Raw genomic sequence first — 20683 nt, forward strand, 5'->3', positions numbered from 1 at the left:
ATGAAGTAATGAAATCACTGAATCAGGTGTGTTGGAGCAGAGAAACATCTAAAACATGCAGGATGGTGTTCCTCAAGGAACAGGGTTGGGAACCACTGTATTAGATTACACTGTGGACCTTTGCGTCACTGAAACGTGGTGATACCTGGAATTTCTCATCCAGGAGCTGGCCCATGTCTGGAAGAAGTCTGTTGACCAGAGAAAAGCCGTGGTCCTCCCACGAGTAGTCCTGAAGATCAGACACCAACGTTAAGAAGAACATCATGACTCAAATCCAGAGAAGACTCTAAACAACGCACGCTCCCAACAACCTGTGCTCTCAGGACGGGTGGCGAGTGCTCTCCTCTGGGGGCAAAGTCCTCGTATCTGAACTCTGGCTCCTCCACCAGACGCAGCACCAGGTCGGGTGGAGCTCCCCGCACCACCGCTGCACAAACACAGACGCAGAAGAGAGAAACGTCAGAGCGGAGCCGGGCGCCGCCGCAGAGAAGCAGCCACGTCTGCTGCACCTGTGGGTATGCTCTCGCTCCTCTCCCGTTCGAAGCGCGTGACCATCTCCTCCTGCGTGCACTCCTCCTCCTCCTGCTGCTGCTGCAGCTCCACCATTCTCTTCATCAGCACCTCCACCTCCACCGCTCCGTCCACCAGCTGGAGAAGATAAAAGCAATAATTTACCATAAATTTTACAGTATACATCGCAGTTTTTTTGCATAAATTTGCAAGTTCTGCAATCTTCACACCAAAGCGACTAATATACGTTTTTTTCCCCATATTTATAACTATTTTTGTCTGAGATCTGACGATTTCATTCATTCTGACATGGAAAATATTGAACACTACCATGTTCAGCCACTACAGGGCCCTTGACTAATATGGCAAGCTAAGTGTCCCATTAATAGGTAAAAGTGGCTATTAATGAGACACTTTGTTTGCCATACAGGCCAGCTTCGTCTCGCTCCGGAACTCCTAAACGTCAAATCAGCTTCATTTTGCTGCGCCGCCCAGGCGAAATGCAGCTGATTTAACCGTTAAAGTGCATTTATTAAGGAAAAGTTCAATTGAGACAAAAATTTGCTATAATGTCGAGCAAACAATTTGTTTTTAGGTGGTTACCTTGTTAAATTTTGAAAAAATGCACGAGTCCTCCCTCTGCGCACTCCTACTTCCGCGTATCGGCTTTTGAAATGCAGCCGATTTGACCGTCAAAATGCATTTACAGTATTAAGGAAAAGTTGGACTCAGACACACCTTTGCTATAATGTCGAGCAAACGAACAATTGTTTTTAAGTGTTAATCTTGTTAAATTCTTGTTAAAGTCCTCCTGCGGCTGCCACTTGGCAACCAATCGATTTTTGGCACAACACCGGCCCAAGTTTCCAGGTTATCGGCGGTGACACATAATAGATGCGACATACGGCGAAGCGACACATTTATTTTTTCCACTTTATCAGACATATTTGGACTGATGCGACCTATACGGCGGTGCGACGTGTACGGCGGCAAGTACTTTAAATAGAAACTTGTCTTTTTAAAGCGGTAAATCTGCTGGAGCAGAGCTGAAATTAATCAAACACATTCACGACAGGTGATCGAGTGACTCCGGCTCACCTCATGCCTGCCATCCTCAGGGGCCGGGCTGTGAGGGCTGCGTGGGAGGTGATTGGGTGATGGAGGCCGGAAGGTGTAACCGCCGATGTGGTCGGGTTCAGGGTTTAAACCGCACCCCCACACGAAGGAGCAGAGGGAGTGGGTGTGGGCCATCAGAATCACAGCGTGGATCAGTTCTGCCAGGGACCAGCGGGGCTCTGCTCCGGGACTCACCAACTCCTGCGGGGCAGAAGGGATGAATCAGGTTTCATACCACATCAACTTCAAGAAAATAATACAGTTTTAAACACGTTTGAACCGCGACAGACTGGCAAAGTTGTACATTTGCTCCAACAAAAGTGGTTAATTTGTTACAGGTTAGTAACCTAACAACTAAAAAAGGGGGTCACATAATAAAATGGAACAAATTTGGGATATTTTCTCATCTGCAGTACAAACTATTTGATGAAAACTTAATTCAGAATGGACGCGACTCCAACTTCATATTGAATAGATGTATTTTAGACGGAACAGCATTAAAAAAACAGATGGATTCGTTAAGTGGAAATCATTACTTTAGGCTCGGGAGATGATTCCCAGACTCCGTGTGTAAACAAATTCTTCTCCGTCACATAATTAAAGTTTAAACTCTACAGCAGGAGGAAAAGAGAACGCATTAAAATCACTGATTTTAGACGGTCTGCGGAAACCAAAGCGCATTCAGACCGACTACGTTGTCTAGGACAGAAGGGTTTGAACTTGAAAAATACTCATTTCAAAGCAGGTGAAGCATCCAAAATCCCACAATCCTTTGCATTATGTTATAGAAGCAAAACAACCGACACCCACTACAGGTGATGATGCAAACGAGGGTAACCAAACGTCTGAAACGGAATTACTGCAGATTAAAAAGGTCCATTAATGAGTAGCTTCTAAATAGGATGTGGTGAATGACTCAGAGAGGCTTCGAGCTTAGATACAAGTAAAAAAAAATATTATGCATCAGATCAATTCACTATTATCTGACAAGAGTACGAGCAAACGAGAAAGTTGAAGTGAGACAGGCAGCGAGTGGGCGGCGTGTCTGACCTGGATGTGCTGCTGCGTAATGAGCCACGGTCTGTGCGCCAGCAGCTTGTTGAGCGTCTGCAGGCTGCGGAGTTTGGTGGGAGTGTGCTCGAAGCTGCTCAGCCAGCTCTCTTCACCTCCAGCTTCCAGGAAGCCCGCGCTGTGCTGCTGCACCAGGTGTGCACAGTGGTGGCGCGCCGCAGCCTGAACGACACCAGGAAGTACAGGGTGAGGGGAGAGTTGACATTAATACACGCCAAGGGCTCAGAGGTTAAAGCAACAACGCACACGGTATCTGAAGGAGGAGGAGCAGGTGGTGGGAGGATTATAAAGAAGTAAAAGTGGTTTAATATCTCTATAAAAAGACACTCGACAAACCCGTTTGTGGGTTTGAGCGATAAAGATGTTTCCCGAGATTTCTTAGTCAAAAATACTGAATAATGAATATACAGTTTTGGTAGTTTAGTAGAACTGTTTTCAGTATTTGCAGCACAAATTATAAAATAAAAAAATAAAATAAACAGAATAAGCTCTGTGATGGGTCTACTCAGAGAACAATGGTTTTTTTTTTTATCTTTAAATGTATTCAAGTTGCTAAAATCTGGCTGAAAGAAACAGTTGAAACGTTTTGAAATAGGATCTGCACAAGGATTAAAACAACAAGTATCTTACTTGTTGCAGATGGCTCTTTGAAAACCTCAGTTTGGGGGAAAAAAGATGACTTTTATTCTGACCAGATTGATGATCTAACCTGATCGAGGCCAAAACTAAAGCGAACTGCTGTCGCCGTAAAACAACTCCAGCTCTAAAACTTCATAGTGGTTCAGTTATTTATTTTAAATATTTACCTTTGCATTGCTGTCAGTATTACTTTGCTTAAGAAGCAGCAGTAGCAGCAGCTGTAGCACTTCCAGCAGGAATATCATAATATTTCTCTCAGAATAGCTTGCAATGCAAAATGCTGCAGTGCGAAGGTGCAGCAGTTTCCACGTGACTCACCTAAACTTTTTGAGACAGGAGTCGTTTTATAAAACGGCAACAAATTACTTTGATCTTGGCTCCATTCAGACTATCCAATAACTCATCAGTCCAGTCAGAATTAAAATATTTCTCTCAGCTGAGTTTGTTCAAAGCGCTATCTACAACAGGTGAAATATTAATTGTTCAAAAGTTCTCCACAGAACCCCACTTCAAAAAAAATCTGAACTAACCCTTCAGGTAAAACCATCGCCATCACAGCTTCACCACTGATTTGTCATATGTCAATAAGTAGTTCTGGGAATTAAATTTTAAAAGACGTTTCATTAAAGACAACAGCTCCACCATCATTGCTCAGTTAAAACTACCGTACTTGCCGCCATACAAGTTGCATCAGTTCAAAAATGTCTAATAATGTGGAAAAAAACCATAAACAAGTCGTTTCGCTGTATAAGTCGCATCTATTATGCGTCACTGCTGACCACCCGGAAACGTGGGCCGGTGTTGTGCCAAAAATCAATTGGCTGCCAAATGGCGACCACGGGAGGACTTTACCAAGAATTTAACAAGATTAACACTTAAAAACAATTATTTGTTTGCTTGAAATTATAGCAAAGGTGTGTCTGAGTTTAATTTTTGCTTAATAAATGCACTTTAGTGGTCAAAACAGCTTCATTTCGCCTGGGCGCTTGTGTTCCTCAAGGCTCTGGCCGTGAGACGACCCGTTTACAAACTTTCCTTCTGCTGCTCGATTATCGTTTTGGGCTCCATATTATTTTTATTTTTATTTTGTAATCTGCAAAACAGGATTTTCTGTTTGGGGGCATTTTACTTGTGTTAAGATTTAAGTTGTCTCTGTGAACATTTGTTTGTGTGTTGTGTGTGTGTGTGTGTGTGTGTGTGTGTGTGTGTGTGTGTGTGTGGGGGGGGGGAGGGGGGTAGAAGAACAGCATATAAAAGCCTAGAGGGCCCTCTAGCAGCTACAACCTGGTAATGTTTACTGGTTCATGTCTATGAATGAGCATTTCAAAGTCAAAAATTGAAGTATAAATAGGGATGCACCGATCCACTTTTTTTTACTTCTGATCCGATCCCAATACCTAAATCTGAATATCGGCCGATACCGATCCAGTTCCGATATCATGATCATCATTGATTTTATATGAGGTTGTAATAATCTCCTCTCAAGTACAATTTGTACAAATATATGCATGCATGTCCAAAAAAGCAACTTGAGGTAAGTTGTATTAATGTTGGATAAGTTTCAAAGTTATAATTAAATTCTAACACAAAACATGTTTATTTTTATTCCTAGCTTTAAAGTGGATATTAAAGTGATTAATTTAAGTGATTGTTTAAAGTTGTTTTATATTTTTCCAAATAAGGGGCATATAAGATTTTTTTTTTATTCTTTCTGCACTCTTTTCATTCAATGTTTTCTTTTTGATGAATTTGTTATGTTTCTTTTAAATTAATGAATAAATGAATTAAATTAAATAAAATGTTAAATGGCTTCAAACATCTGCTAAGTTCATGGCATAAACCAACAGACATGTTCCTGTTTTTAGTATTTTACATCACTTTATAATGTAGCTGTTTTTGTTTCATATATATATATATATATATATATATATATATATATATATATATAAAATTTTCTTGGAATTTTCAATTCATATGCTTTTTATGATTGTCTACTGTTGTACTGATAAATATATCTTGGCTGCAAGTATCAAGCTGTGAAATCCTTCGTTTTCTACAACTGATAGTGGTTGGTCATTAATTATGATGAAGTTTAGCAACTTCTCTGTAAACATTCGAGCTCCGTGGTTTCAGCGATGTCTTCTTCTTGTTCAATCCGAAGCAGGCAGCCTGATTTGGGGCAGTCGCGCTCAGTCTGTCCCTCCTCAGAGACGGGCAGACTGGACGGGGCAGATTGGACACGGCTGGCCGGGGTCGAGTTGCATGTTGCGAGTTGAGCAAGAGTAGCGCCCCGCTGAAGTCCCCGAGCTCGAATGTCCAACGTAAAACTAACTTTACCGCGGTTTAATGTGGTGCTATGGCTCCACAGACATTGCACGTTGCCGTCTTGTTTTGTGGCGTTTCTAGTGTAAAATACTTCCACACAGCGGATAACAGTTTATCTGTTTTAAATTGTGCTCTACAAATAAAGATGACTTGACTTGACTTGACATGTTTACATGAAAAGTTGGTTAGCTGTTAGCCACAGTGCTGCTAACACAGCCCTCACGTTGTAGCTGGCTGCAAACTATGAACTGGATTTCCTGAATGTGAGGCGGGTCTTATTACTCTGTGTTCATGAGACACAAGGCCGTTCAGGAAATCCATTCCATAGTTTGAAGCCAACATGCATCATGGATCAGAAATCTCTGTAGGTTGGATCGAAAAAAATCCCGATAGGTAAATTATGCTGGTATCGGAGGCCGATACCAATACCGGATCGGTCCCATCTGTAGTTATAAATATGTGGGAAAAATGTATATTGGTCGTTTCAGTGCATACGTCGCAGGACTCTAAAAATTTATGCAAAAAGGTGCGACTTATACGCCAGAAAATACGGTAATCTTTATAAACATTATTCCCTGCAGCTGTGGTTCAGACGATAAAAGCAAAGCAAGAGGTCTCGTTTTACTGTCGGGGTCGCTACAGACCGAGCAGTTATAAAATGATGACTGGACACGAGCAGCGTGTACAGTAAACAGGGCGTTGGCTGCAGTGGAAAGACGATGACATCAGTATGAACGGAACTGAAGGACGGGCTTCTGTCTCAGGAGTCTTTTGTTATCTACCACAAAATGAATCAGAAGTTTGAAAAAAGCACAACCAGTGTGACACACGAGCAACACTATGCAAACACTTTACACTCATAAACATGTATTTTTTATACTTTATGAAGGGAACAACTGGTTGCTCTTACATCGGCAAGTTACGATAAAAAACACTTTAAAAACGATCTCATTTTATATTAAATGCCTAAATTTGAACCGTTAACCCGATTTTGAGCTCCTCTTAATGTACATGATCTCATCTGCTTATATCAAGTAAATGAAAGTTCTGCTGAAAGTCTAAAAACATTTAAATCAAACAAATTAGTTAATTTTCATATATGAAAAAGAAAAGACGAGGACAGCTTTATGCAATTTCTGTAGCTAAATAATGTTGGTTTTAATTAATTTCAACGATAAAACAAAAGTTGCTCATAGCAAAATATCATATATTCAAACACTTCGGAACATCTGGCCCACATCAGGATGTTCTTACCATTACAGAAATGTATTGTCTCCAGTGACGGGGCAAGGGGCCGTCCAGCTCCAACAAAGCTTGCTGGGTCCTCAGGAAACAGCTGAGGTAGGCCGGGTGGAGGGCCAGGACCATGGTGAGATGGTCCACACGACCGAGAGAGACAAAAGACTCAATGAGGATGTCCTGATTCGGCCCGTCTTTCAGGATCTATGGAGGAAAAACAAGGCAGACTTTTATTGGGGTTTTCCTCGCATTAAATAAAACTCTCAGTAAGCAGACTTATAAACCAAAACTAAATCTTTATGATCTTCCTCCAGTCGAAATCTCGGCATGAGTCAGATTTTGCAACACAAATGTGGTGTTGCATCTTTTTAAACTCTGCAGTGAAATGTCACTACATATCACAACTGCTAACTTCTTTAGTACATCACCCTAAGCTGCTGCAGTTTCATGCCACCAAAGCACCAAATATCTATGAAAACTTATTATTATCAGCGTTTTGTTGCAACCCCAAGTGACAGCATGTGCGAGGACATTTTGACTCTGTGATAAAAAGGACAGTTTGATATGCATATTTTTTTTATAAACCTTCAGTTAAATGCACTCATTTGTATGTCAAGGACATCATTAAGTACTTACCTCTTTAGCAGGGATAAAGGCACTTGGACCAGAAGCCAAGGCTCGAGGTACTTCAACTCCTTGGCCCTAAAAATTAAAAAATGTAACATTGTTTATTTAATCAGCAATAAAGCTGAGGATGACCTGTGGTGTGTCAAGTAAGAAGCTTCTGCAAGTTAGGCCTTCTCATTAAACTCCAAGCTAAAAAAAAAGTTCACTGTTATACACCTTAAACAATTCTGTAAAGTCGAATAAATGAGATTAAAAAACTGGGTTAGTTTGAAATTTTGCATGAAATAAAGTTAAAGCTTCTCACCAGCAGGTCTAAAATCTGGGGTTAACCCAAACCTATTTTAAGCATACTGCGTCAGAAGGTCAGACACCTACAGATGAACATGAACCCTGCTAGTTTTACCAAAAAACAAGGTTTTAAATCCCCCCTGACTCGAGCGGACAGATTATTTTGACTGCAGCAGCTGCACTGAAACCAGAGACAGCTTCAGATCAGTCCATAAAAACGAGCGTCCAACTCACCGACATCTGAACACCAGAAGACGGCTGCTTGGATCCACACTTCGAGTTAAAGCTAAGACGAAAATGCGTCAAATTCAGGGGGTGTGTCTGCTGCGTTCAGGCTTGTCCCGGGACTGACTGTTGTTCACCTCAGCCAGGTGTTGCGTCACCAACGCATTGAAGTTCGCTTCTGATTTACACGGCCCGTAAAGGGCTATTCCGCTGACTTTTAATGGCTGAACCAGTCTGACTGTTGTGCCCCCAATTGTGAATTAAAACATGAGAAATAGCTCTTTACACATCTGCACCAACAATAAAGGTTTCTCAATACACAGTATAATTTTGGCATAAGCTAATTAGGTCAAGGTTTGAAAAGCCAAGTGTTTTTTTTTTTTTTTTACTGGACTTGGATGTGTTCAAGACAAAAAAAAAGCCCATAAATTATTTTTCTATTTAAAAACAAAAATATATATATATATATTTAAAAAGTACAAAGCCATAAAAGCTAATAAAAACTTAAATTTGTCTGTTTTTTTTTTTATTTGAATGTTTATGCGTCCAACAGTTATCAGTAAATGATTGTTGCTTTTTTTAATAACTACATTTGACCATTAGTTTTGAAATTCTCTCAGAACAGCTCATTTGAACACAGTCTAGCTCCAGTCTGATTTAACTCTTCGTGGTTTGACTTCCTCTCCCAAAATGACTCTTTTTCCGTCGAGACTCGTGCTCACAGCTTTGAGACGCCGTTCATTTTCCAACCAGAGAACTTTAAATTTTCTCTTTCAACCTGGTGTCTGATTCTATCGTTTTCCTCGGGCTCTGTTTACATATGGAGATTATTTTGCTGACAATATCCGTCGTGTGCCAAAACTCTCCTAAGTGTACTAGTGTATGTTGAGATGTAAACAAGTGACTTGAAATTGTTGGCAACAAAACGCAACACTGATGATTTTTCTCATTTGTAACAAATTATGCAATAAACTTTTGGTAGTGACGATGTGTATTTAGTGGTTATTTTTTCTATAGATAATAAACATGTTAAAAAATAAATCCAACACATTAAAAATATATTCTGATAGCTACTATGGATTTAAAGATTTTACTTGTGGAGTAAAATTATTTAGTCTAGGCTCAAGCTTGAGCTAATATGGCCCTGATAAAAAATAGCATTTTCTTATTATTATTTTTGTATTTTCACAAATTTCAAAAACCAAGTTTTATAGATAAGCCTTTTAACCTAATATGATTTAGTGCTGGATTGAACAGTTGTAGTTTTGTAAATTGACCTACTGTAAAGTGGCCAGGATGCATAAAACCACAAAAAGTACTCAAAAAAAGTTTTTTATGCATTACCACAAATAAAAAAAAACAGTTTAACAAAACACAAACTGTGTAAAAAGCTGAATAATAGTACTGACTAATTTGATCCTGGTTTGAACAGTTTAAGTTGTAAACTAGGGCTGATCAGACGACTCTAAAGAAATTGGTGAAATAGCCCTTTAGCGAGCTAATCATGAGCCAACTTCAGCGCCGTTACGTCAGCTTCACCTCAGCGTCTGATGAAACCTCCAGCTGCCTGGCAGTAATCACAACGAGCCTTCAGCTCAACACAACGCTGTTCAGCAGAAAGTTGTCATCATCCATTTACTGATCGTTCGCCCGTTATGGGAATTTGACGGCAGGAGATCTCGCTGTGACTCGAACCCCCCGATAAAAACAGCTCTTCGAGCCCCAGTACCTCTCACATTACCTGTGCGGTCCGCAGCAGCTCGCTCGCCCTCACCCGAACCTCCTGCAGCGGACACGATCTGGAGAGCAGAAGCAGATGTAGAAGCATTTGTTTGCTCAGCCGTGCCGAACCGGGCCGGTCTAATCCTAAACACACCAGAACCTTCTGGCTCAGCTCCTCCAGAGCCGTGGTTCGCTCCTCTCTGTCCCGGCTGCACAGCCGAGCTGAGCTCTTCGACGTCGGGACACCGTCGGTTTCCGAATCCAACTGGTTCCGACGTGAACCACCAGAACTGCACGCCTGCCACGGGCTGTCCTCTCCATTAGCACGGCAGGTGAAGCCTGGCACTGCATTACCGGCCATGTTTTGGTTCTCCCCGTACACCTGTGTTGTGTTCAGGTACCTGTTGTTTTTCCGAGAAACGATTAACTGAACCTAAAGTTAACCATTGACGGTAACTTGATTCAAACATTAATTTATTTAACTGCAATATACTTGAGGTAGTGGTGTTTATTTTAAAATACGAAGCTATTTATTCCATAACCCAACACATCGATTAATCTCTTTCGGAACAACAGCCAAACCCCTTCTTCACATCCGGTTACTGCTACCTTACCGTGTTAGCTTTCCGGTTAGCTTTAAGCTAAACTAGCCTAGCTGCTGCTAGCTGACGCTGCTAACTTAAGTCTCGGCGCATTTGCACAGAACTCGTTTGTTCAGACGTTATGTGCCAGATGTTTCGGTTACAAATACACTTCCTGAAAACGCTGCAATCTTTCTTCAAGCATGAATGTATAGGACGCGGGCACCATTATGGCTGAAAAGTTGATGCTTCCGACCTAATGGAGAAGCTATTAGCTTCAAGCTAAAGATGTGACGTCACTATGATGCGTTTAATAACAGGTCTCCAGCCCAACTTCAAGACGCTTGTTTATCCACCGCAGACTAAACTCGGAGCAATATTTAATTTAACACTTTTATATAGTAAAATTAGGATTTTACTGCGCTTATTGATTGAACAGATTAGATGCTTGCATGCATACTTATAATAAAAATTGTGTGAGAACATTTTTTAAACGTTTTTTAACATTGTTTGATTTTTTTCAATTTAATAGAATTTACTGGGAATTTAGATTTCCATTTTAAATACTTTGGGTAATTTAATTTAATGTAATATTTTTGGTTGTATATTTTATGTTAACATTTTGTACTTCTCACATTAGGGACATGATAGTCATTCTGTCATTTTGTAGTAGTTTTATTTCTATTTCCTTTTTTTAAAACTTTATTACTGTACATTTCTTTGTGCTTTTGTTTATTTACATTTCAACTTTTAAGGGTTTCTTTGTGTGCTTTTTGATTTTCTGGGATTTTTTTTTTTTACATTTTAAAGCATAAGAACCAACTGGAAAGTATGTCTGCCTTTTTCAGTAATTTCTCTAGAATTATATAATTAGATAATATCCTTAAATATAATTTAAAAAAATTAAAGTCCTAAACTATCATTTGTGTCAAAGGGATTTAGAAGTTGTTATAAGCAGAAAGTAATTTTGTTAATTCTCTTAAATATTAGTAGCTCATTAATTATCTAAATTATTAATTTAACAAGAACTTCAGTAAATGTCTTAAAGTTTGGCCGTCTGATAACCTAAGCTTCTTTATATATATATATATATATATATATATATATATATATATATATATATATATATAAAACTGGGAGACTCAAACTTCACATTCGTGTTATTATCAATAAGTCACTGTAACTTTATTGAATTACTGCAATCATCAAAACAATGGGTTGATTGATTTTTTTTTACCTGATTCTCATTAATAACTGCACTGAAGTTTTATAAATCCTTCATGTGAGCAGAAACTTGCAGCAAACGACAGATTCTGTTGAGATTTTCTACAGATCACAACTATCTGAGAAGCCTTTTAGTGCTGAGCCTAGATGATATTTTGATTATTTAGTCAAATAAAATAACTGAGGTAGAATAAATTACCTCTGAGTTCAAAACTTGATTAAGTCTTGAACTATGTCTGCAGGAATATACATCATATACACTTCTTTATATTAGATAAACTGTATACAAAACTGTATACATGCAAAAAACAAATATTTCTCTGACATCATCTCCTCCAACTCCAGCAATCCACGTGTGCTTTTTAAAACAATCACCTCTGTTCTTAACGCCCCACAATCAGCCAGCCCAGAGAACTCCACTGAAATGTGTGACAACTTCCTGAGCTTTTTTATCAATAAGGTTTCAAGCATTAGAGCTCTCATAAGCCCTCCTTCTTACGACCCCTCCGTCTCCGTCACACGCTCTGCTGTCTTCAGTCAGTTTGAGCTCGTCACCCTGTCTTCCTTAACTGACATCACTGGTCGTATGAAACCTGCTGGATCCCCAAATGATCCCATCCCACCTCGTCTTTTTAAAGAGGTTTTTCACACCGTGGCTCCTCATGTGTCCCAAATTATAAATGACAGCTTGGCATGTGGACAGGTACCAGCGAGCTTTAAACATGCAGTTGTGACACCAATGATTAAAAAACCTAGCCTAGACCCCACAGTAATGTCCAACTTTAGACCCATCTCAAAACTGCCCTTCATATCTAAGATCTTGGAGAAAATTGTTTACAATCAGTTAACATCATACTTAAACGACCACAACCTTCTTGAACAGTTTCAATCTGGCTTTAAAACTCACCACAGCACTGAGTCTGCGCTGCTGAAAGTCTTCAACGACATTCTTTTAGCCGCAGACTCTGGTGACTGTGTAGTTTTAATGTTGTTGGACTTGACTGCTGCCTTCGACACAGTAGACCATCACATCCTCCTGTCTCGTCTGGAGAACTGGGTGGGCATTCAGGGTCCTGCTCTACAGTGGTTCAGATCCTATCTGACAGAAAGAAACTTCTGCGTGCGCATTGGTGCTGTGGAGTCCTCTGTAGCCCCTCTCACTTGTGGAGTACCTCAGGGTTCTATACTTGGCCCTCTTCTGTTTTCCCTGTATCTACTCCCTCTGGGACATCTTCTCCGGAAACATGGCATTTCTTTTCATTTTTATGCTGATGACAGCCAAATCTATGTTCCGTTAAAACAGGGCAAAGACCATTCCTTGAAACAACTCCTGGGGTGTATGGCAGAAGTCAGAGCATGGATGTCACTAAACTTTTTACATTTTAATGACAAAAAGACAGAGGTCTTGTTGTTTAAGCCTAGTGAAGGCTCCAATATCCATGCTGATCTGGGTCCTTTAACAGAACATCTGACTGAGACAGCAACTAACCTGGGCGTGAGGCTGGACAGTGACTTCAAACTTGACACGCAGATTAAATCAGTGATCAAGTCCAGCTTCTTTCATTTGAGACAACTGGCCAAGGTCAAACCATTTCTGTCACAACATCATTTTCAGATCTTAATCCATGCTTTCATCACAACTCGCCTGGATTACTGTAATTCTCTTTATGTCGGTCTGAGCCAGTCATTACTGACTCGACTTCAGCTGGTTCAGAACGCAGCTGCCCGCCTTTTAACTGGTACCAAAAAACGAGAACACATCACCCCTGTTTTAGAATCACTACATTGGCTCCCGGTTCGCTTCAGGATTAATTTTAAGGTTCTTTTATTTGTTTTCAAATGTCTTCATGGTCTCGCCCCACAGTATCTGTCCGACCTGCTCCAGCTGTACACTCCTTCTCGCTCTCTCAGGTCAGCAGATCAGCTGCTGCTGGTCGTCCCAAGGTCCAACAGGAGACTGAGAGGTGACCGAGCGTTCTCAGTCGCTGCCCCTAAACTGTGGAACGAGCTGCCTCTGCATGTCAGACAAGCTGGCTCACTTCCTGTTTTTAAGTCTTCTCTGAAGACACATCTTTTCTCTTTGGCTTTTACTTCAGTTTGAAATGTTGGTTTTAATGACTCTAAGTTATTTGTTTTATTTTATTTGTTATCTTTATTTTATTTCACATTTTTAACGTGTGGGGTTTTTATGTTTTTGTATGTCCTAGTGTACAGCACTTTGGCCAACAGTGTTGTTTTAAAGTGCTCTATAAATAAAGTTGTATTGTATTGTATTGTATTGTATTGTATACAGTATGTGCATGTCTGTTTTGTTGTTTAATTAGTGACAAAATCATTTCACAAACAACTTTGTTTACTTCCTGAATCACCTTTATTTAGGAAAATAAACATCACTTGTGAATTCTTCTTATCAGACACAAATTTTATATTAATTTACCTGTAAATGTATATAACTTCTTGTGTGGAGCGTAAAGGAAAGAGTAAAAAAAAGTAAAGATGACAGGAACAAACAGAAGTGAAGGTGACGTGTGGCTCTGTTTGACGTGACACAGGCTCTGTGGCAACCGTCTCCCTGTGACATTAACACACAGGCGAGCTTTGGAGGACAACCTCTGGAGAGCTTGTCTTCATCGAGGCGTGTCCTGAGACTCCGTGGAGGAGCTTGGAAGGGAGGGTAGAAGACAGCAGGTGGTTTGGAGTTTCTGGAGAGCTCAGGTGAGTTTGGATTTGTGCACCCAAACTGGTCCTTCTTCAGTAATTTCCTGAAAGTCAAAAGAACCGTGCAGAGTGTGTGCTTGTGTGTGTGAGCGGGTGCAGATTTGAAGGGGAGAGGAGGAAGTGAGTCTTCAAACAATCTTTTTCTCCAGCAAGGCGATCCTCTTTGACATACTCTCTAGTGAGATTGAGTCAAGGTCACCAATGGAGACAATGAAAGTCAATAAAACATGTTATCAGTCCCTCCCTTTTATCATGTTCCCCCCAGTTTCAGTTTGTAAAGGATATATTTTTTGTTTAGTGCCTGCAGGGCGGCTTCCACTTTCTTTTGGAACTTTACGAGGGAGTCACATTCACAGGGGTCCTCTGTGGAGAAAGACAAACGCAAGTTCAGCTTTTGGTTTACCAGCTGGCGAACAAGTTTTGTTTTTAATTTGAAAAATATTCTTACCGCAGACGTTAATCTGCAGCTTCTTGGCGATCTGGTTCATGGTCTTGAAGTCGGCCGTGTAGAAGTAGTGCTCTGCTGTCGGCTCGGAGGCGATCGTCTTCAGCTCGCTCTCCACTGCGCTCCCCACTCCAACAGCGTACATCTTCACGCCTTCAACACACACGCATTCCCTGTCAGTGTGTATTTACTCGTGGATTTAGAGGTTATCTTCAGTCTCTTTCTTACCAAGCTCCTTTGCCTTCTTAGCAGCGTCTCCGATATAATCCTGGCTGCGTCCATCAGTGAAGACAATGCCGATCTTTTGGACTCCGGGCCGGGCGCCGTGAGAGAGGCTGAAGCTGTTCTCTGTCATGTGACTCAGAGCGTGGCCCGTCATGGTTCCCTTCTCCATGTAGTCCATGCTTTTCACAGCGTCCTTCACATCCTTCTTGTTGTTGTGTCGGCCCAGGGGAAACTCCTGTGGAGGACCAGAACCGGGACCTTGTAGATGAATTAGGAAACAAGTGGCTCATCTCATTAGGATTAAAAACGGACTCGTACCGTTTTGACAGTGCTGGAGTACTGCACGAGTCCAACGTGAGTCTTGCTCTCGGAGACGTCCATTTTGTCGACGATCTGGTTGATCCACTTCTTGACCAGCTCGAAGTTCTCGGGCCGAATGCTCTTGGAGCCGTCGATCACGAACACCACGTCTAACGCTGCATTGCTGCAAGCAGCTGGTGTCAGCCAACACACACAGTGGAAGATCTTAAAGTGACCGCACAAACATCACACGTGTACAAATGCATTCACACACACACTCACCAGTGCAGCTACGACCATCGTCCGATAGGGTAAAGCCTTCTTTGCAGGCACACTTGTATGATCCCGGGGTGCTGATGCATACCTGCTCGCAGTCGTGATCTCCAGTGGCACACAGGTCCGACACTGTGTGTGCGCGTGAACACACACGGACACACAGTGGCATATGTAAAGATGCAAACACACACACAAGGAGGGGAGGGATTGGTTGGGGTTAGGAGATAAACAGATTTTTTTTTTTTAATGATCCACATTAACCTGCAGCTGACTGGTTTATTTTTATTAGGGATGCACGATATTGGATTTTTGGCCGATATCCGATATGTAAAAACTTATTTGGCCGATAACCGATATCAATACCAATATTTTTCCCATAGACCTACTTACAGAGACTACATAGCTTTCACTGCTGTGAAATTAAAATACTACATTATTCTGCACGGTCTTTGTCAGTTTGGCCTGCTACCAAATGCAGATGCCAAAAAGGGGCTGAAAATGATGTAACACTTCAACTTGGATTATGTTTCATGTCAAATTTCATGACATTTACTCTCTAACACAATGACAACACTCAAACAGTGCAAATTTATACATTTTCACAAATCTAAACTCAACGGCGTGTGTGATGTCATAATGTACTGGCGCTGCAGGCATCCTCGTCATATATATATATATATATATATATATATATACAGCACCTTTTATATCGGTGAGTTATTTTGATGGAATGGCCGATGTCCGATATTTAACTTTATCGCTAATATCGGCCGATACAGATACCATGCTGATAATATCGTGCATCACTAATTTTTATGTTTTGGTTTGTTTTTGAAGTGAGGTTTGGTTGGGCACTTATGAGCAGTCAAGAAAACACAGTTGAGCAACTAATGATCACAATCGCTTAAGAAGAGCTATTTTTTGTTATTTCAAATAAATACCTTGCATTTTAACAAATGCCATGTTGTGACATTTTAATCTGCACCACAGGCCTTTTTGCAACGCAGTAAATAAATGCAAAAGTGATGCAGTAAAAATCCACAAATCCTCTGATTCTTCAGACAGAAAATGTTCTGATGGACTGCCGAGGCCTTCACACAACCCCACTACAAAAAATAATAAATTAAAATATAATCTATCCCTTTAATGTGTGATTATAACAGATTCAAGTGGATCCTTAAAACCACCAGGTGAAAAAGATTGGAGTAGCCTGACACGAATAACCAATTTCTTTCAATTCTGTAAAGTTCTGTTTAATCGTGCACTTTGAAACATCTGCAGAGAGACCAGCCGCTGCAAAGCGAGCCAGCAGTGGCTGTTATCTCCGACTGAGAGAGCCGAAGGGCACGACTAATTACGTTTTAACGATTGTCACTAATAAATGGGTAATTACAGACGGCTCAGTCTCGCCTCTGTGAGAGCTGAGTGAAGAACAGGAGCAACTTTTGTTCCAAAAGATTGTCTCTGCCCTCGTGTCCTCGTGCTCTGCGGGGTTTAACTCCGTTTAAAATGACTGGAGGAATTCATGACCGTCTTGTTGAGGACGACATGGAGGACACAATAATTGGAATAAAAGATGACAGCCCTGTCACCTTACCCTCAGAATGGGGGGATGCATCTCCACCAAGATGAAGACATGAACATTGTCCCATTCTAGTTGTTTTTGATCTTTTCTGCTCTTTTTGTACTGTCCAGTGTCCTCCTCTCCCTCTTACCACAGAAGGCCTCCTGAAACTTCTTGGTGAGCTTCTCTATGACGCTGTAGCTCTCCACGTAGTCCACATGGTCGTCCAGAGGATCGCTGGCCATCTGCCTGAGAGTGGTCATGTCCACACGTCCCACACCAATGGCAAAAATCTCAATGCCGGCGTCTCGTGCACGCTGGGCCACGTCCTTCACGTTGTCCTGTGGACGCCCATCTGTCACAATAATAGCAACCTGGGGAAGACATGTTTGAAAATAAACTGTCCGCAGGGTGAGTTCGTTGTATAAATGTTGTAAAATGTATGCTGGACCTTGCTGATGTCAGGAGATTTGGCCCGAGCGCCCTCCGCCTCGCTGAAGGCCACGTTCAGGGAGAACTGGATCGCCAGACCGGTCATGGTTCCAGTGGACAGAGGCTCGATTTTAGTCACGGCTTTGACCAGCCCAGCTTTGGTGCGGTGAGTCTTCAGGGACACCTGCAGTTCCATCACAGTACACATAAAGCTGGGATAGGAGAGAGCTGGAAAAAGTAGAGAAGACGACGTTTAAATGGCGTCCGTACCTCGTTCTTGACGCGGCTCGCATAGTTGACAACTCCGACACGGGTGGCGTTGGGTCCGACGTCCAGGCCCTCGATGACTTTTGCCAGGAAAACCTTTACTTGTTCAAACTCTGACGGGCGAACGCTGCGACTGCTGTCAACGATGAAGACGAGGTCCGTGGGGCGAGTTTTGCACAAACCTGCCGCTGCAAGAACAGAACGGGAATTACTTTTTTAATCATCCTAATGAATCATTTGCATTGAATACATCTTTTAAATAATAATGCTAATCTAAAACAATAAAACAAAGGAGCTAACGTGGGAGGATGCTGGGTGGGACAAACAAGGTACAGAGGCAACAAAACTCAAGAGCAGAAGAAATAAAAGCAGCAACAGAAATAATACAAATAACTTATTTACTGATATCTGCTGATTCAGTCCAATTAAAAATAAAATTCTGAAAACAGCAGATTTTAAGTTAAGTTTTTATCAAGTACAAATAAAAGTAGAGCATCTAATTTTGCTTAAGAGCTACAAATCTTATATAATCTACATTAACAGGACTTAATTTAGTAAAAATACAAATAAAAATGATTATTTTCAGCACCAACATTTATCACTGTATGAACTCATTAAAATATACTAAATCTGATTAACATCACAGATTGGGCTTTGTATCCTTCAGGTCTTTCCCTCCCTTCATTATTTCCTCCCATTCCTAAAACACAAACCAGTAACGGCTGCTCCATCTGCAAGATGACTTCCAAATGTTACTAATGAGCTATTTATATCAAAGAAATGCTTAAACATCAAACCTGGCTTTTCAAATAACTTCAAATGTCAAAACAGATTATTGATACACATAAAACTAGATCGTAAAAAAAATTTGATTGAAAACATTTTTTTCTTTACCTTAACCATGATTGGTTAATATTTTTAGGAGTTTTACTTTTTGTTTAAATCAATTTTTCCTCTAAATCAATAAAAGATTTGAACGTCAGACCCTTTTCAGATTTGATAAAAGAGAGTTTAAAGGAGTTCATTTGTTGAAACAAAAGCTGATTCAATTTTTTTTAGGAAGTGTACATCTAAATTTTATTGTTCCTAAAGTTTAATTTTGAGAACGTAAAAAACAAAATCAGTTACCAAAAGGAGACAAAGTTTAATAACTTTGTCTGAGCCACGAGCCTCTTTCAGCTGCTACATTAACTCGAGTCAGAGACCTGATATATTTTCTTGGTTACAGGTTCATCAACAAGAGTTTGATCTGTGTCACTTGTTACTCTTTCTACATCAGCAGCAATAATGACAAATGATCCAACCATCTTTCTGGCTTCAAAGTTAGCCAGCAGGCAAGAGAAGACTACATTAAATGATGTATTTATCAGTTTTTTAAAGAAAAAATTAGAAGAGTTACAATATTTTACATATAATTATCATCTTGGGGGACCAGATTTGGCCTGCGGACCTTGAGTTTGACATATAGGGGTTAAAAGGTCATTCTTACCCATAGCGGCGGCCATACGATTGTCTATGGTGGCCTGAGTTCCCACAAGGCCGAGAAACAGCAGGAAAAGCGGCAGGGTGGGTGCCATGGTGACTGCTAAAGGTGGGGGTCCGAGTGCGGCCGCAAGACGAGGGTCCGAGGGTGAGAAGCAGAAAGGAGACAGAGCGGGATGGAGGAGGTTCCAGGTGATGGGGACAGCCACAAAGTGAGACCGAGTGACTCTGAGCTGCAGGTTATCAATGCAAGAGCCTCACACACACTGCCCACAAACAACACCCCCCACCCCCCCGCTGCCACAGTGTGTGTTCCTGTGTGTGCGTGCGTCTGTGGGAAAGAAAGGGAAATACCTGCTCTGGGAGGACCTAAAGCAGCGGGCAAGGAAAGACAAACACACCTCAATACAGCTAGGATGTAAGTGTGTGTGTGGAAATCGGTGTACAGTACGTGTGTGTGTGTGGCTGGCTCGGGGTACAGGAGCAACGGGGGTTTGGTGCAGAGCAAGTGCCAACGCTGCTGACCCCAAGTTGGATTTGGCCAAATTTCAAATAAACACCAACATGAATTCGTCTTTTCTCCTCAAACGCACCTTTATGGGGCGGAAGTAAAGCAGAGGCAGCAGACACAGCCCGCACTGTTCCTGCCGTTCTGCATGATGGGATACCTTAGTTTTTTTTTAATGTTTTTTATAAACTGAAGCATACAAGCCATTTCCTGACTTTTTCTGTTTGTGGAACATAATAAGGAGCTTTTAGTGATTTTTTTTTTCTGCTGCTTTTCTCACATTCAGATTGTTTTTAAAGCTGTACACTAAAAGATGCCTAAAGTTTTATTTAAAAAAATCTGTTTGAACCTTTTCTTCTCATCTCCTCCATCACTGTCATTTAAGGCAGAGAGGGCCCCATCAGAGTCAACAGAGCCGCATCAACAAGCTCATATACACGCCTCTAATCTAACTACAGAGTCCACATACATTCAACAGAGACCCCACTTATCCCGCTCCACCCGACCTGCTCTACCCTGCATTCCTCCACAAACGCCCCCTCCACACACACAAGCGAGGTTTAAGGCACTCACTGTACAGTAACTAGCAGCACTTCTACTGAACAAGTTGCAGAGTTCACTGGAAAGTGGTGTGGACAAGATGTTTTTCCAGTACATCGTGTGATCTTTAGGGATGAGCTGTTTCTCTTTAAGGAGGACACAACATACTCATACATGCATTGGTGTAAACAGTATAGAGGAAAATGCACGCACGCACTGAGGTTATGTAACTTTGTTCTCTTGGCAGCGTGGACTAAAAACACACACTCAAGCTGTGAGGACCCACCTGCATCCATCAGTATGTCGAGGATGGTAAAACAGGATTTTATGTCCAAAGATTATTGCAACAACTTACTGGT

General features: G+C 41.2%; 2 protein-coding genes across 3 annotated transcripts in view; both read right to left on the bottom strand.

Moving 5' to 3' along the window:
• sesn2 (sestrin 2) overlaps nt 1-10139 on the bottom strand; it is an 11822-nt gene extending 1683 nt beyond the window's left edge. The window contains exons 1-8 of one of the 2 annotated variants that reach the window (XM_037693276.1): nt 9782-10139; nt 7537-7602; nt 6916-7104; nt 2677-2859; nt 1609-1827; nt 510-648; nt 312-427; nt 146-229 (exon numbers count right to left, since the gene is read on the bottom strand). In XM_037693276.1, the coding sequence (XP_037549204.1) occupies nt 146-229; nt 312-427; nt 510-648; nt 1609-1827; nt 2677-2859; nt 6916-7104; nt 7537-7602; nt 9782-10123 (1338 nt within the window). In that variant the 5' untranslated portion in view covers nt 10124-10139. Of the gene's footprint in view, nt 1-145; nt 230-311; nt 428-509; nt 649-1608; nt 1828-2676; nt 2860-6915; nt 7105-7536; nt 7603-8049; nt 8072-9781 lie in introns of those variants that run through there. The other variant, XM_037693277.1, reaches the window with a different exon arrangement.
• Nucleotides 10140-14340: 4201 nt separating this feature from the next.
• matn1 (matrilin 1) lies at nt 14341-19487 on the bottom strand. Its single transcript, XM_037693278.1, has 10 exons — nt 19284-19487; nt 17798-17982; nt 17547-17711; nt 17247-17469; nt 15538-15660; nt 15274-15449; nt 14959-15190; nt 14734-14883; nt 14571-14648; nt 14341-14463 (listed from the first exon to the last, which is right to left on the bottom strand). The coding sequence occupies exons 1-10, from the start codon at nt 19369-19371 to the stop codon at nt 14414-14416; spliced, it is 1470 nt and encodes a 489-aa protein (XP_037549206.1). The 5' UTR covers nt 19372-19487; the 3' UTR covers nt 14341-14413.
• Between the last annotated feature and the right edge of the window lie 1196 nt (nt 19488-20683).

The sequence above is a fragment of the Nematolebias whitei genome, chromosome 19 (genome assembly GCF_014905685.2).
Source record: "Nematolebias whitei isolate Nwh7 chromosome 19, NemWhi1, whole genome shotgun sequence".
Lineage (NCBI taxonomy): Eukaryota > Metazoa > Chordata > Actinopteri > Cyprinodontiformes > Rivulidae > Nematolebias > Nematolebias whitei.